General features: G+C 30.2%; 4 protein-coding genes across 6 annotated transcripts; 2 read left to right on the top strand and 2 right to left on the bottom strand.

Moving 5' to 3' along the window:
• Window positions 1-140: 140 nt before the first annotated feature.
• Window positions 141-3,377, top strand: LOC126835148 (TM2 domain-containing protein almondex). The gene is made up of 6 exons (XM_050567457.1): window positions 141-748; window positions 822-886; window positions 1,407-1,553; window positions 1,843-1,964; window positions 2,035-2,178; window positions 3,152-3,377. The coding sequence occupies exons 1-6, from the start codon at window positions 673-675 to the stop codon at window positions 3,285-3,287; spliced, it is 690 nt and encodes a 229-aa protein (XP_050423414.1). The 5' UTR covers window positions 141-672; the 3' UTR covers window positions 3,288-3,377.
• A 1,110-nt stretch (window positions 3,378-4,487) lies between these two features.
• LOC126835542 (BTB/POZ domain-containing adapter for CUL3-mediated RhoA degradation protein 3) lies at window positions 4,488-6,421 on the top strand. 2 transcript variants are annotated; one of them, XM_050568206.1, is made up of 5 exons: window positions 4,488-4,878; window positions 4,938-5,215; window positions 5,519-5,571; window positions 5,630-5,828; window positions 5,889-6,421. In XM_050568206.1, exons 1-5 carry the CDS (start codon window positions 4,692-4,694, stop codon window positions 6,078-6,080), a joined length of 909 nt encoding a protein of 302 aa, XP_050424163.1. In that variant the 5' UTR covers window positions 4,488-4,691; the 3' UTR covers window positions 6,081-6,421. The 2 variants fall into 2 exon arrangements, with proteins under 2 accessions (XP_050424163.1, XP_050424164.1); XM_050568207.1 differs by having other exon boundaries at window positions 4,493-4,878; window positions 4,956-5,215; window positions 5,889-6,414.
• A 962-nt stretch (window positions 6,422-7,383) lies between these two features.
• LOC126835290 (probable ATP-dependent RNA helicase DDX43) lies at window positions 7,384-10,005 on the bottom strand. The gene is made up of 3 exons (XM_050567781.1): window positions 8,759-10,005; window positions 8,227-8,688; window positions 7,384-8,164 (listed from the first exon to the last, which is right to left on the bottom strand). The coding sequence occupies exons 1-3, from the start codon at window positions 9,620-9,622 to the stop codon at window positions 7,604-7,606; spliced, it is 1,887 nt and encodes a 628-aa protein (XP_050423738.1). The 5' UTR covers window positions 9,623-10,005; the 3' UTR covers window positions 7,384-7,603.
• A 4,153-nt stretch (window positions 10,006-14,158) lies between these two features.
• On the bottom strand, window positions 14,159-16,809 carry LOC126835608 (uncharacterized). Of its 2 annotated transcripts, none has more exons than XM_050568297.1 (5): window positions 16,171-16,809; window positions 15,938-16,033; window positions 15,811-15,864; window positions 15,165-15,248; window positions 14,159-14,604 (listed from the first exon to the last, which is right to left on the bottom strand). In XM_050568297.1, exons 1-5 carry the CDS (start codon window positions 16,289-16,291, stop codon window positions 14,423-14,425), a joined length of 537 nt encoding a protein of 178 aa, XP_050424254.1. In that variant the 5' UTR covers window positions 16,292-16,809; the 3' UTR covers window positions 14,159-14,422. The 2 variants fall into 2 exon arrangements, with proteins under 2 accessions (XP_050424254.1, XP_050424253.1); XM_050568296.1 differs by having other exon boundaries at window positions 14,166-14,604; window positions 15,932-16,033; window positions 16,171-16,805.
• Between the last annotated feature and the right edge of the window lie 154 nt (window positions 16,810-16,963).

The raw sequence follows: 16,963 nt of genomic DNA, 5'->3' as shown, positions 1-16,963 counted from the left end.
TGGATAAGCATAGACAAAATATGTCATTATCATTATCTTTGACAATGCGTTCTACAGATTAGATGGGCAGTACGGTTGAGTTCAGTGCTGTAGATAGACATTAGACTCGTTGCGTATCGGCCTATACTTCTATCACAGAATAACTAGAATAAATAAGTTATTCCGTTTTTTCTATCTGCGGCTACAAGAGTTCTTTTTAAAAAGTCAGTGACTGCTAGCGCTCCGATAACCTGGTTGTTATCATATACGCGGCTGATATAACAGATCCTCAGTGAAAAATAATAAGTTCCACGATTTTCAACAAGGAGCGCTAACAGTCACTGACTTTTTAGATTGTAGCCGCTTTTTAATAGCTCGATACGCAACCAGTCTATTATCTACATTCTACAACCACATAATAGATAAAAGCTACAAAGTACAACCGTGTTGGGAAGTCACTGGTAACTCTATCGGCTATCTATTTTAAAATTTAAATGAGTTTATTAAACATTTGAAGTTGTCAGTAGTTTTAAAGCCCGATCTAAGACTAATTCGTGTTTCTAAGATTTAAGATTGTTATTAGTTTCATTATTATTACTTAGTATTGTTATTTGTAACCCTTATAATTGACATGCAAATATGAAATAACTACCAAGTTAAAAAAAAAACTGTACCGTATGAAATGAATAAACTATGAAGACATTTTACTTCCGCTGTGTTATAATATTTCTTTTAAATTCAATAACTTTCAGTTTAGAATCACAAAATGGTAAATACGACTTGCCTATATAAAATTAACATATAATACAATTAAAGATTTGTTGGTGTTTTATAATTTTTAGACGATGACCATGTTGACACACTTTCAAAACCGAAAAATAAAAAAAATAATACCAATTTAAAAATGGTAAAATTATTTACTTACTAAATTGGGAACATATGCATTTTACCGGGCACCCTTTTTTTTGCGATTTTTTTTTCAAACTAATTTAACTAATAAAACAACTTCTTACCTCTTCCGGCTTTGGGAGCCAACTCCAACCTCTTCAGGACTCTTTGTGACACGACCCCAAATCCATTGGAAAATATAGCTTGCCTAAAGGACTAAACTAATCTAACCTACCATTCTAGAAGTGTCAGAGACCGAACTATACCTAGCCTAACCTATCCTTGCGTTGCAGACAAAGGTACAGTGTGGCGGGCGGATGCGGTCGTAACGGCCGCTTCAGTCGCTGCCTATTGTTATTGTGGAAATATGAACATTTCAAATAGCTTTAACTTTGGAGCTAGAAGAGTCCGCCAATTTTTAACTTTATTTGAAATCAGCGTAAAATATACTTCAAGATGGTAAAAAAGGGGTGCCCGGTGAAGTGCAGTTATGCCTTAAATTGTTCAACAAATACTTTATCGTTATGATTTTATTCTAGATACATCATCAAGAAGACTTGGAATGTTTAGACTCTGATAAACAATGTTCAACCCTACCATACCCTTGTATACATTGTTATATGAATGAAACTTGTACATATGGCAATCAAACGTTAGCTACTTGTAAAGCAAATGTTAAATGTGTGGTATGTAGAAAACTAAAAATTTTAATTAAAGACTGTCTAATACTGGCAGTTTCTAACCTAACATTACTATTTAATCCAAAACTTTTTTTTTGTCAGCTTTAATCTGGTAGCTGTTGCGACCAGAAAGAGCTCACCTAATCGCCAATAGCTCCATCTTAACAATAGGTCATATAATACATTGAAATGTATTATTACTTCCTGAAACCTCGGGTTGAATAAGCTACCCTTGACTGTAATTTTTTCCTTTTGCGAGTGAAAAACATTAAAATGTATGTATTTTTAATTATAGGGTGAAATTGTATTTGTAAAGAACCTTACTTGCCGATATTGTTATCAAACTGAGCTTTGGGAACATAAATGTGACAAAAAAACCACCTGCAGTTCTGCTTCATCTCCACCAAATTATTATCGGTTTGTTATATATTTTATAATCATTGTATTGCTGATAACATTTTTAATAATTTGATTATAAATTGTTTAGAACCAATTGTACAGTCAATAAAGATGTTTTATGCTTGGGAAATAGAATATTTTATAAAAGATTACGATGTAACTGGACTGGTGGACATCGATGGTCTACCGCTTTAATCTTGAGCATTACTTTGGGAGGATTCGGTGTAGATAGGTAATACAAATTTTAAATGATAATAATAATCAACTACAATTTTTATAATATTATTTTATCAGCTAATGCTTAAGATTTCTTCATTGTTATAAAAATTTAAAAAAATGTAAATTGTGTCATTTTGAATTTGTAATGTTCGTTGATATTTTTACTGTCGATCTTATATGAATATTCAATTCATTGAATATGTATCTTTATTATAATTTTTGTGTTAAATGGTACCATCCAATCATAGATTTTCACGTAATGTGTATAGCTTAGTTATAAAACTATTTGAAATTATTTATGACTAGTGAGGGGACAAGAATCAATCCTGGACTAACCCCTTTTAGTTTACACAAAGTTAAATAGAAAATATCCCTCTTATATAATTTTGTAATTTAAATATTAGGATCAATTTTATTTTTACATTATGCTGTAGTATTTGCTAGCTCAAAACTAAAATGTATGATTCATATTTCACTATACAATTAAATAAACATTTTAAATTTACAATCGTTTATTTGAATCATGAATGATATATTTGCACAAATATTTTTTTCAAAACATAAGTAGCTCAGGCGATAATAGCCTACCCACAGCCCTATTCTGTCTTCCCTTATAAGGCTCATCAATTGTGTAGTAACTATGCTAAAATACTTTTTTATCTTAATAACATGTTATGTTCTTGTAAACAGCAAATATTTTCATATTTTTGAAAAATTGTGATTTTTTTATCTGTATTCTCTTGCATTTTGTTTTGTTTTCTAATATTTATAGTAAATGCATACCACTTAAAAGTGCTGAAATAATACCCGTATTTCAAGATAATTAATAATAGTCCATATATATGTTGTTTCTATAAATGAAGTAACTTAATATTTTAGTTCTTTTGAAAAATAGGTGCCGTTTATATAGATGTAACTTTAAGAGTAATTTATTTAATAGATTTAACAATAAATAATGTTTTATGTTGTATATTCTTCTTTATTAGGTTTTATTTGGGTCATTGGCAAGAAGGTATTGGAAAACTTTTCAGTTTTGGCGGTCTTGGAGTCTGGACACTTATTGATGTATTATTGATCTCTATTAGATATCTTGGCCCTGCAGATGGTTCATTGTACTTATGAAAAATTATTTAAACAATTGTTATGATTTTAATTTCTGTCTTATATTTTTAATTCTAATGTACAATTATTAATAATAATGTGCTCTCAATATTTTGAGTTTTATTTCTCTGAATTAAATATATCTATATAATATATATAGAAAATATATAAATATTTAATTTCTCTGGATGACATAAAACACAAAAGTTGTGTATTGTTTTATGAGTTTTACCCAGGGGCGTCATTCAAGTTTTTTTTTTCAGGATATGCAAACTTTTAGGCAGACCGATTTTAATACTTCATCAGGCTATATATAATGATTATATATTATATAATTTATAAGATAGTTATGGCGGCGTTTTGGTGCTTTAATGGCAGATTGTTAGTGGGGCCGTCGCACACCCTTATACCCCCCAAAATGACGCTCCTGGTTTTACCTTTATGAAGTAGCCCATTTTTCCAGTTAACCAAAATATACATTTAAAAAATAACATGTATACACTGTTCTGAATCTGAACAGAGTATAGTGCATATAGTTTTCTTTTTCTAAATACTTTATAACTAGTAACTACATATGAACTACTTTTTATTACACACAATATACAAAATCCTTTGTAATCACAGTTCGATGTTAAATAGGTACACTTTATTACTTTTAACATAGATTAAATTTACGTATTTAATGAAATTTAATTTTATGCTTTTAAACAATATTGGAGGGAAAATAATATAAATTATAATGATAATAAGTGTAAGTCGATTACAAATAATTTGGTAAATAATATTAATTTTAATAAAATGTCAATTACTTCGTATTGTTACAATTAGCATTGGTAGTACCTTTGAAAGCAACACTGTTTAATCTAATCTTTTAAGTTCCCAGCAAATTATATGTATAATACATAATAATAATTTTATTATTATAATAGTATTATTATTTCATTATATAAAAAATTAACAAGATTAAAAAAAATACCTAATAACCATAGACATTAGACCAAAAAAGAAATTTGTTCATAGGTCTTTACTAATAACTGTTGTTACTACTTGTTCACATTTGGAATATTATTATATATAATCATAGCTTAGACTTTAATGTGAACATTTTTTAGAAATTTGAGAACCCCTTTAACTCTTATAGTATTATACTCTTATCACTTAACAGTTATTAGTCATTACTCATTTATAATTAGTATTTTGTCGTCAAAACTCAAAAGTCTGAACTCGGAACTGTAAATTATAATATATTGTTTAATATATGTGGAGGATTAATTATTATGATTATTAATTAAGTAAATAATGCATCTTATAAATGTATAATTATACCAATATATTATATATATTTTAAATTTCACTTCATAAGGTTTTTTTTTGTACATAAGTAGTTGTTAAATACGACCCTTAAATATTTTCATTAAAAACTGTATGGTATCTAGTTATAAAAAAAATATAAATATAAAAAAAATGCAACAGCAAGATATCCAGCTAAAATATGCAAAATTAAATGTTGGTGGTTCTCTATTTTACACAACAATCGGTACACTAACTAAACATGACACTATGTTAAAAGCAATGTTTAGTGGTCGTATGAAAATCCTTACTGACACAGAAGGTAAATTGATAAAATTATATAACCTAATTATAATTATAAATGAAGTTTTTTTTTTATAGAAGTGTATATGTTAACAGGGTGGGTTCTCATAGACCGTTGTGGCAAACACTTTAATTCTATATTAAATTTTCTACGAGATGAACACGTAGCTCTTCCTGATAAGACGTATGAAATTGCAGAACTGTTAGCTGAAGCCAAATTTTATCTTATTTCACCACTAGTTGAAGCATGTCAACACGCATTACGATCAAGACAATGTAAAATTGAGCCTCAGTGCCGTGTTCCTTTAATATCGTCAAGTCCTGATTTAAGTCAACTTATTACGCTGAGTACCAAAGTAAATAAAAACCTTATTTAATTTGTACCTCAAAATAAATTTATTTAATTTGTGATATAAAACTGCGATTTTTAAGTGACTTTTAGTGTTTATTCCTCCTAATAAGAACCCTTCTTACGTTTTTTTAAAAAAAGATTATATATGTTATATATATATTATTATTCTTTAAAAAAGATTGGGGTTATTTATTTAAAGTATTTAAAAATTAAAGATTTATCATTATTTCTAAATAACATTTTATAAGTCTTACAATTAGTAATAAAATTATATAAGTTATCTTCTATATTCTAACTTCTTTTACAGCCTACTGTGAAACTTCTTATAAATAGACACAACAATAAGTATTCATATACAAGGTAATACAATTTTGAATTTTATGTTTTACATATTTAAAAAAAAATGTAATTTTCCTAGTGCTTCTGATGATAATCTACTGAAAAATGAAGAATTATTTGATAAACTATCATTGCGTTTTGGTTCAAGATTCCTGTTTATTAAAGATGTTAGTGGTTCCAGTGAAATATGTTGTTGGAGTTATTTTGGCCTTGCTGTCAAAGTAGCTGAAGTTTGTTGCACATCAATTGTGTATACAACTGATAAAAAACATACCAAGGTATTTTTTATTAAAATTGTTTAATGTTTAATATTAATAACAAGTACATTTTTCATCCAGGTTGACTTTCCTGAGGCAAGAATTTATGAAGAATGTCTCAATTTGATGTTGTATGAAAATCGTACTGAGCCTGATCAAGAGCTAATGCAAGCAACCTCCTGGCGTGGTGCTGTGTCAAGCATGTCTTCAACGTATGGCAGTGATGATGAAGAAGAACGAAATCGAATAGCTTTTCGAAAAAGATTAGTATAGGGTTCTTTTTTTAGGAGCGTTTTTCAAAAAACCTTCAAAAAACTATTTTAATTATAAATTATGTACATAGCATTTATATTTAAGTTGTAATGTTAGTACTTATAGAGCTGCAGAAGGTTTTTTCTCTCATAATAAAAAATGAGTCTTTTTTTTTTATATTTTTAATAATTGTATATAAAAAGGAACATTTTACCAAATATATTTATGACACACTAAGTTTAGTATATATATTTCATATACTATATATTATGACGATATATTTTATACTAATTTTATTTACTCTTACTGATGATATAATCCTTTTGTATTTGAAATTATTGATTTTAGTTTGTCTGTACGCATAATATGAAAAATATGTTACTGTTAATACTAAAAACTTAATAGCTTGTTTCAAACTTTCTGTTACTCAATTAAATATATTATTTGTTTTAAAATTAATACAATATTCAAATTTCCTAATTATTTGTTCATTTACTGCTGAAATATAGTGTTTTTCCCCCTTAAATTTAGGTTTTATATTTTAAAAAAATTAATGTTTAACAGATTATACTTTTTTTTTTTTATTTGTTTGAATCGCCAACTGCAGAAAGAGGACAAGTCGATTATTATCTATTTTGATTTTATTATCGTTTTGTACTAAGCAAACAAATATATTGTTTACTGCAGAAAGGAATCAAATAAATATAGCGTTTGGAAATTTCAGATTACAATAGAAAGGAGTCATGTCATATCAATATTAGTATTTTGTGTTATGAACATTTAAAAAAAGTGGATGTGTCCCCTTTTTGCTGTTAGCAATTTACTTACTACCCTACCCTAGAAATGTCCGAAGAAGTATATTCTCAAAAATAATGATTAATAATAAAAATCTCGGTTAATGGCCATACGTCTGTTATTTTAAGTATAAAGGTAGCTTCTATTTCTTCAACTGTCCTATTTTGTTTATAGTATAGTTTTGAAATTTTGGTAATAGAAAACTATTATTCAACATATAGCGTGTTTTTGTTAATATCTGTAATAGCTTAATTTTGACTAATTGTTTAAAATTGCCATTTTTAATAAAATCAAAAAAATTGAGAGGTGTGGTATCTCTTAAAACAGAAATTCAAATCTTATTATGTATTCATGACTGCTACATTTATGTAACCCATGTACTTATAGTACTTTTTTAATTAACTCTGGAAAAAATTTAGCTTTATAATAGTGGAACTCTATTAAAGTGAAAAAATATGTTATAAATTATTATAGTAGTATAGAAATTAGTAAAAAGAAAACCTAGTTAGTAGAAAACAGGTTTCCGTAAAAACTTTTATTTACATTAATTAGGTATTATGAACAAGTTAACAAGAAAGACTTTATAGTTTGTTTAAACTTGTCAAACTGTTTGATATTAGAAAAAATAATGAATTATAACAAAATAACTTTAACATGGTTATTACAATAACAAATATAAATACTTCAAAGATCAATTACATTTTTACTTATCAATATGAAATAATACAATTTGTCAAATACTATTGGAGTTACCATTTGTTGTTCCTATTACCACCGTAACCGCCTCCACCTGAAAAACCTCTTCCACCACCTCCATTTGAAAAACCTCTTCCACCACCACCACCACGTCGACCCCTAAAAGGTCTGTCGCCTCCTTCAGCTCTTTCTCTTTCTCTTCTTGCTTCAAATCTTCTTGCCATATCATGAAGTTCAGGCGGTACTTCTTGTCCAGATTTTTCCATTAAATCAACAAGTTCTTTAGCTTTGGCCCAATCTCTTCTTGTCATTAAAGTTATTGCAAGGCCAGTTTTACCTGCACGCCCTGTTCGGCCAACTCTGTGAACATATTCTTCAATATCTTTTGTAAAATCATAATTAATTACTACTGTGATATCATTAATATCAATGCCTCGTGATGCAACATCTGTAGCTATTAGAATAGAAACACTACCATCACGCATACTTTCTAATGCTGTTTCACGGTCAGATTGTTCACGACCACCATGAATTGATTCAACGTTAAACCTTTTCATACACAAGTCTGCTGAAAGTTGATCAACTGTTACTTTTTTATTGACAAATATTATAACCTGAAAAAATAAAATTAAATGTCAAAAATAAAATATAATTAAATTTTTTGTTTTGCATATACTTTGTCGTCTTCATTTATATTTGTTAAGAAATTATTAAGCCACTCTTCTTTTTCATCGTCTTCCATAAAAAGAATTTCTTGTTTCACTGTATTTACTGTAGTTAAATCTAATGAGCCAACCATTACTTGAACTGGATTTGATGTATAACTTTTAGCGAGACGTTTAACACCAGGTGGCCATGTTGCACTGGTCATTATCGTTTGTCTATCTGGCCGTACTTGAAGTAATGAAACACGTATTTGAGGTTCAAACCCAAGATCTAACATACGATCAGCTTCATCAAGTATAATGTACGTTACATTTGATAGATCAATGGACCCACTACCGACAAAATCATTAAGACGACCTGGGGTAGCAATAACAATTTCTACTCCTTTTCTTAGACACTCTTTTTGCTTCCCAGAACTAGCACCACCATAAATACTGATAGCTTTAATACCTTTATAAGAGTATTTGTTGACCTAAGAAGTTAATACATAATAAAAAATATAAGTAAAGAATATAAGTAGTAATAATATCAAAGGTTTATACTTCGCTTTCAATTTGCAACACTAACTCCCTTGTTGGAGCCAACACTAATATAGATGGCCCTTTTCGTTCATTACGAGGAGTAACTTGGCCATCCAAATGAATAAAAGCTGGAAGTAAAAATGCTAATGTTTTACCAGTACCAGTTTGAGCAATGGCAATTAAATCATGTCCACTCATAATAATTGGCCACGCTTGACACTGTACAGGAGAAGGAGTTTCAAAATTTTGTTTTTTAATTTCTTCTAATATTTCTGGATAATTTTCAAATGCATGATAAAATTTAACAACTGGTTTTGGAATTTGACTAACATTACTTTCATCTACATGTTTAACCATTATATTGTTTTTCAATTCTCTAAAAGCTTCAACTTCTTCATTGCTCATAGCCGCCACTTCAGGGTGTTCTTTATAAAAATGTTTTATAATTGGAGGCAATGCAGCAAGTTTTTGTTTTAAATGTTCTTCCTGTTCTTTCATAAGTTCTTCCCAATCACTATCTGATATTGGCTTAATATCAGGTTTATAAGATGCAGCTTCCTTTTCCATTTTTTGACGTATTTTATCTTGATCATTTTCTTCAATTATATTAGTGATAATTTGCCGTGCTCGTTCTTTAGCTTTGTCTTGACCGGATAACTTGACAGTTTTGAAACCATATACATCACTGTCAATGACCGATACAAAAGCTTGACTATCTTGTTGAATACTTCTGATTTTTGAACCACCTTTACCAATAATAAAACCTGCCAAACGGGATTCGATTTCGATAAATTCATCGTTTGGATTTCGATTTAAATACTTCGGCTTTTGAATAATTTTTTGTTGAATCGGTTCATCCCAATCTCCCCAGTTTTCATCTGCCATACTTGAAGATTTTAATAAATATAATATAACACAAGGAAACTTATGTCAATTAATAACTATTTTAAAATGTTTATAAGATTGACGACGAACGACAACGGACGACGGACAAACAAAAATTAACCAACGTCCGACTGAATTGAGTCGTCAACAGGGAACACATTATACAGTACCGTCAATTACCATGCTCTCTCATATTAATATTTTGTAATTTTTATACCAAGGTATAACAATAACTATTCAATGGTTTACTCAATGCTAGGAAAAAGTTATAGAGACAGGTAATAGGTATATAATCAGACAGCGGCTGTGGCTACAGATATATAAACAATAAACATACCACATAGCGGACGACCATCCAAACCTTGTGTCAGTCCGCCATATGCAAAGGGGGAAATATCACTATCTACATTATGCGTATATATATTATATTATACAATTAGCAATAATGTACGTGCTAACATAGTATCATTGATTAAATACAAATAGTTAATAGATAGCCTACGCCGTGTTAAAAGTCAGCCGCTCATAAATGGGAGCCTGGAGCCAGAAATTCAGTAGTATGGGAGCCGATCCATAGAGAGCGCTAAATCTGTAATTCATTCGATCGAAAAGGGTACTCTGACACACAACAATCCGGCTCAAACCTGGGCGGCAAATACACTTTTTTTGCAACTTTTTCCTTTCTTATATTATTTTTTTATTTACATTTAATTAATGTATAACTTATAATAAAAACAAAAAAAATGTTTTGGTGGGCTAATCATATTTTCGAAATAGGTGGGCTATATTCCCCTCCCCCAATTTTTACTTTTTTCAACCATCCTCAAACATATTGACTTTTATGTACAATTTACATATATGGGTTAGAAGTTTTAACTTAAAACGCCAGATACGAACGAATGTTAGGCGCGACCCCCTCGGATTTTTTTGAAAATTACACTGCATGTCTGCATGTATATTACGATGAGAAGAATGTTCTCAAATTTTTTCGGATTTTTTTCCCGATTATTTTGGCCATGGTGTAAAAAGAATTTTTAGTTTTTTTCTAAACACTTTTTATCAAATGTTTATAGTAACATCGCCCATAAAAAAAAAATGATTAAAAATCAGTTTATTATGTAAAATTATCTCAGCTTTCTGAAAAAAATACTTCATTTTTTTCGCTTAACAGACAGTCATTAAAATTGAGTTTATGATCTAAAACTGATTTTTTGTGCTGCCCAAAAATTAAGTCTTTTTCTCATATTTTTTCAGAAAGCTGAGAAAATTTTACATAAGATGTGGAAATTTCAAATTGGGTTCTCCATAAAAACATAAAAAAAAGGTAAAAATTCATAGAAAGAAAAAAAAGGAACACAATAATCAAAATAGTTGAAATAATTATGTGTAAAATAAGATAAATTCCCGTTTTTTCGTATTTTATATGAATTTTTACTTTTTTTTTGAGTTTAATCAATGTTATGATTTATGATATTGCCCCCTTGGCATATGGCGGACTGACACAATTTCACTATCATCTTGTAAATGACCGTCCCCATCTAGTATGTTTATATATCTGTGGCTATGTAAATTTTCTGTAATTTTAGATACAAATATTTTTAATTACGCCAAACAATTTTATACCCAAAAAAAATTATAAAAATAATAATTTGAAAATTATTTTTGCAATTTTCATCTTTTTTTACTAAAACATATATAAAAATTAGAGTGGAATGGGAATTATTTTTTTTTGATACACCCGTATTATACAAAGTGTCCCAAAAAGAATGGTGTGGTTTCAAACGGCTGTAGGTTGTGAAGTATTGGACCTACAGTGCTCTGGTAGAACTTAAATGAAAGAGGGAGTTATCAAGTTTTGAATGACTGTCACTAGACGTCTCTGACACTAGATGTTTCATAGTCGTAACTGAATTACGCTTCGCGAACTCGATTACTTTTCTTGTGAGGACGCTATCTTAACAAACTCAACAATGAAGGCTGTCGACACAAACGGGAACGTGGAGAGATGTCTAGTGGCAGTCATTCGAAATTTGACAACTCCATCTTTCATTCAAGCCCTACCAGAACGCTGTAAGTCCAATACTTCACAACCTACAGCCGTTTAAAACCCCACCATTCTTTATGACACACCCTGTATAACAAATCACTATTTGTTATACAGGGTGTATCATAAAGAATGTGTGATATTATGTAAAAAACCAAAAGAGAACGCAGAGAAAAATAAATAGTTAAGATTTAAATAGTCCAGCTAGCGCTCAAAAGGAAAGAAATGGTGGCAGTAATAATAGGAACTGAACTGGAATTGAGGATGTTATAAGAATCAGGATTTTGGATACCATGGGATGCAAAGAAATTAAAAAGAAGGATTCTATTAGGAACAAGAGAAGGACAATCGAATATGAAGTGAGAAAAATCACCGACAGCTTCTTCAGCATGTGGATGACAGAAAGGAACAGAATTAAGGAATAGTTTGTAGGTAAATCAGGGTAAGAGATTATGACCAACTCTAAAGCGTGAAAAAGAGGAAATAATTTTTCGGGGTAAATCTAATATGTGGAACCAAAGACATTTACGGAGTGAAGGAAATATAAGCCGATGCCATTGTGCAAAATTAGGAAGGGAAAACCACTTGTCGAGCCAAGCGTCGGAAAGGACTGATTTAAAGGAATGAAAAGCATCGGAATTTATGAGACGGAGAGGGGAAGTAGTAAATAGAAAAGAGGATGTGGATTTAGCTAGAGAGTCGGCCAGGCCATTCCATTGCCACTGATCCCAGCATGACCAGGGACCCAATGAAAATGGACGTTTTTACCAGATGAATGAATTTGAAAAAAGGAGGCCATTCAAATCACCACCTAAAATGTAATGAGAGAAAATCAAGTTAAAGATAGAAACGATCAGAGAAGGAGGAGGGTTGGCGGAAGGGGGAATATAGGTATAAGGAACAGAGAAAAGAGAAGGTAGATAAGAAAAAAGTTTTTCAGCCGACTCTGCAACCACGAAAAAGCATTTTCATGTCTCGTTGAAGTACCGAATAAATTTAGAGTAGTGGTGGAATTATAGATAATGAACAAGCTAGTATATTAACATTGTTTTTGTTGTGGTTATATGAACGAGAGGAAGATATGAGAGGAGGGTATGAGAGCGACTGAGGACTGGTTACATTATTTACACAATTATCAGTTTTTTTAGTTATATCAGCGAAAGAAAAGGCTTGATTGGTGAGGTCGGAACGTTTAATTTGAGCCACTTCTGAATAAGAGACGTTATGACAGCCATGATTTATTTAATATCTTTTTGTTTTGTCCACTCAACACAAGAGCGGTCAGTAGAAGGATAGTTAAGATTGCAATATATGAGCCGGCGAAAATGAAAGTGGTGTAAGTCACATTTAAGCTGTTTTGAGAAATAAAAGATTTCAGTTTTGAATTTCTGTAACTTTGAATTAATTAACGAAATTTTAAGTGGCGCTCTCTTGTGAACAAAGGCTTAAAGACTAAAAACTTGAAGAAACTAGTGAACCTTTCTTTTTGGAATTAATCCGACGGAATGAAACGATCGGTGTTGAGCTATCTAAACCTTCCCAGAAGTATTCTTCAGTAACATTTCGGTCCAGATGAATAACGCCCAGGCAATAAAATGTACTAGGAATGGAGCCGACGACGCCGTTTTTTAAGTGTGCCGAATGCCGATGAAGTGAGGCTGGCATTGGTGTTGACAACAGAGTCAAAAGTGACTCTCACACGTTTTGCGCCAATAGAAGATATGATTAAAATGCCATTAAATAATTTCGAAAAGAGTTTGCCGATTTTGATTGGATGAAGATTCCCTAAATTCTGTTCCCTGCTGGACGAAATGAGAATGTGAAGGGGTCCAGTGTAATCCAAAGGAAAACACGTAAGATCGTTGAGTTGCCGATGTCTTGAAACGTAAGGGGCAACAATGTTATTTGCTGCTGAGAGACTATAATGCAACTTGGGAGAACTACCCACGATGATTTCAGGGGAATCAATTAACATCTCAGATTGAGAAATAGAGTTGACGGATCTGCTTGAAGTTTTGGGTTTTTTATGTTGATGACCAACAGGAGATTTCGGAGCAATAGAATTTGTTTTCTTATCGTTAGTCGATGGATTACGCGCGGGTGAACGTTGGAGGTCAGAAGAAGTAGACATGTTTGAAGCCCGGCGAAGGGGGGTAAAACAGTTGCCCTCCCCCAAATTGGATCTTGACATAATCTAGGCCCAAAGGGCCAACTAGTGTTGAGAAACACTAATTAAAATGGTAAATGAAATCTTTTTAATTAAAACAAGAAAGAGTGAAGAACAAGGTAAGCTAAAAATAGCTGGGAAAAACTTATTGTGCACACACAATAAAGAATGAACAACCATGCACAACGACTGATAAATCGCGACTAAGGTTTTTTTTAAATATTTCATTATTTTATTTCTTTACTTAATTTCATTGATAAATTACAGTAAAATATTTAAAATACAAGCCTTATTTATTTAAGTGTAGTTATAAAAACCATAAATATAAAAAATCAGTATTAATTAGTACAATTATTGCTCTATAAAATTATACATTACTTACTTAACATTCAAAAACTTCAGTCAATTTTCATTATTTACATTATATTTGTATCAAGTAAGAATAATCAAAAGTCTAAATTACAATATTTTAACCTTAGAAGATAATGAGATACATCATTTTTACTTTTACGTTAAGAACATATAAATGGCACAAATAGTTTTAATTTTTTTCGTTTATATATTTAGAAGATAAAAAAATTAATTCAAATTATGTTGGATACACATCTAACACGTCTTCAATGTATTCACGACAAATAGGACAAATAAGTTCACTCTCATAATGAAATTGTTCCCAACAGTTGGCACATATACATAAATGTTTGCAAGGTAATAATACCATTCGTGGTTTAAATACATCCAGACAAACAGAACAAATAGATGGTTCATTATCTGTAACATTTTTTTAACTATTATATAGTATTATATTTAAGATAATTTATTATTAATAGTTTTTTTAATACAAAAACAGCCACGAGCTTCAGTAGACTACAGCTCAAATTATTCTTCTCACAATAAAGTTCTTCTCTATTCATTGTAAATATTTTATACGGTTACTGCAAATACTACCCTCACATTCTTGTTCCCCACAAAACCATTTTTCAGAGAGCCTAACACTTTATTTTTTTGATCATTATAAATTATATTTATTTAAAATTGACTAAGCATATTTTGTCTGTAGAACTGATGAGAATCTGAAAATCCGGATGATAAAAAAAAAACTAGTTCAAATTTCAGTTGCTTGTTGTTTCTCTTGCTGGGCGAATAATCGTCAGGAAAAAGAATAGGACACCCGACTAAAGCAACTGGGAAACGACTGTCCACTGCACCAAACAAATAATCTACTTCAGAATAATAAGGTTTGACCCCCTAAAAGAAATGTGTGTACCCTACAATTTCTAGACAGGTACTATGATTCTACCAAAAATTTGGTAATAAAAAGTTAAACATACCAAAGTTATTAACATGTAAAACACCATTTCTTTTGAAGATATTCCGTTTGATAGAGCAAACAAGTTTATGCCGTTTTTCAATTCCTACAAAATAAAATAAAACAACATTAATTCCGTATATATGTTTATATTTTTATAAACAATATGTCGGCTGAACAATTACATATGATCCACTGAGAATGAAAGTGACGTAAGTCAAATTTTTAAAAAATTTGCAATATCGCTAGGGCATATTAGTATACTCTAAAAGAGTTATTTAGTCAATGGAATAAGTTGAGCCTTTGTTTGCGAGAGAGCGCCGCTTAAAATTTTGATAGTTAATACTAAGTTATGGAAATACAAACTATAAACCTTCTATTTCTCAAAATAACTTAGATGTGACTTATGTCACTTTCATTTTTGCCGGCTGGCGGCTCATATAATAACAAAGTTAACCAAAAAAATGAAGATAATAAATACATAAAATAATAGCAAAAAACATGTATTTACAAATTAAAAAATTAATTAAATGGTGCAACCAGTGCTCAGGAAAAAAAATATAACAGAGGAGATAATTAGGACTAAATGGGAGTGAAGGATATACATATACAGTATCCTACATATATCTTTAACAATTTAATTTTCAAAATTTGTCTGATAAACTTACCGAGTATATAACCAACTACAGCACAAAACAAACAAGACAAAATAGCATAGATTACTGTAAAAACAATAAACACACATATATATTTATAAGTCCATTTTTAGAAGCAATACGAACTGCAAACCTTTACTTGAATGAATTTCCACAGTTGGTGGAGGAACCGGTTTTTCATACTTTGAGCAAATTTTAGTTTCAATAATTATGTTTATAAGCTCTTTCATTGTATCTGTTAACAATAATTTTATTATGTAATAATGAATCATATGTTTATATAAAATACGTTAATTAATTCATTTTTAAAAAGTAACTTATTCTTGATATAAAATATAAATCATAAGTCATAACTCTTAACATATGGCTTACCCAGATTTAATGGTTGCGTATTATCAAATCCAAATTCGTCGAGATATTTTCTTAACTGATTTAAAGCAAATGGTATGGTAAATACCAAAACAAAAATCGTTAGTATTATAATTGAAGGCATCTTTTTGTTTATTACCAATTTAAAAATCTGTTTGACTTGAAAAATTCACTACATAAAAAGACAACTACTAAATTTGGTTCCACACAATATGTATTTAATCATTAATGACTATAAAATGATTGAAAAGTAATAACAATTTTCTTTTTATATATTTAGGAATTAAGCTAATAACACCCACACATGTTTTCTAGTTTCTACAAGTAGTGAAGATGGGTGATAGCGAGTTATGTTGAAAATGATGACAATTGACAAGCCATCAGTAATTCGCAAAGAGATCTAGTGAGTAATGAGATATAGGTAATTTAGCGCGTACCATGATGTGGCACGTACCTACCATGGGTAAAATCTAAATAATTAACAGGATACATAATTTGTAACTTGTAAGTACTAAAATATTAAAATATGCAGATAAAATTATACCCCCACCTCGATATCTTATCACAAACAAACAAATAAAATGGCTGCATAAAAGGGAACGCATTTCAAAACCAACGGCTGTAGTCTGTACCATCATAGATTAAATATACGTGTATATTAATATGTATATTTAATCTATGGTACCATGGTACGCAGAATTACAATTGTGGGCCGGGCACCTATAGGTCCTAGACAGCGATAAATAGAAGGGAAAATTTGTAGATAACCTCCCCAGCGTAGATAAAGTATTTTCTT

The sequence above is a fragment of the Adelges cooleyi genome, unplaced genomic scaffold (assembly GCF_023614345.1).
Source record: "Adelges cooleyi isolate 19-005CV unplaced genomic scaffold, UGA_ACOO_1.1 ACOO_flye_CR_arks_rails_tigmint_CR_PRNA_23, whole genome shotgun sequence".
Lineage (NCBI taxonomy): Eukaryota > Metazoa > Arthropoda > Insecta > Hemiptera > Adelgidae > Adelges > Adelges cooleyi.
This window is presented reverse-complemented; position numbering and strand designations above follow the sequence as displayed.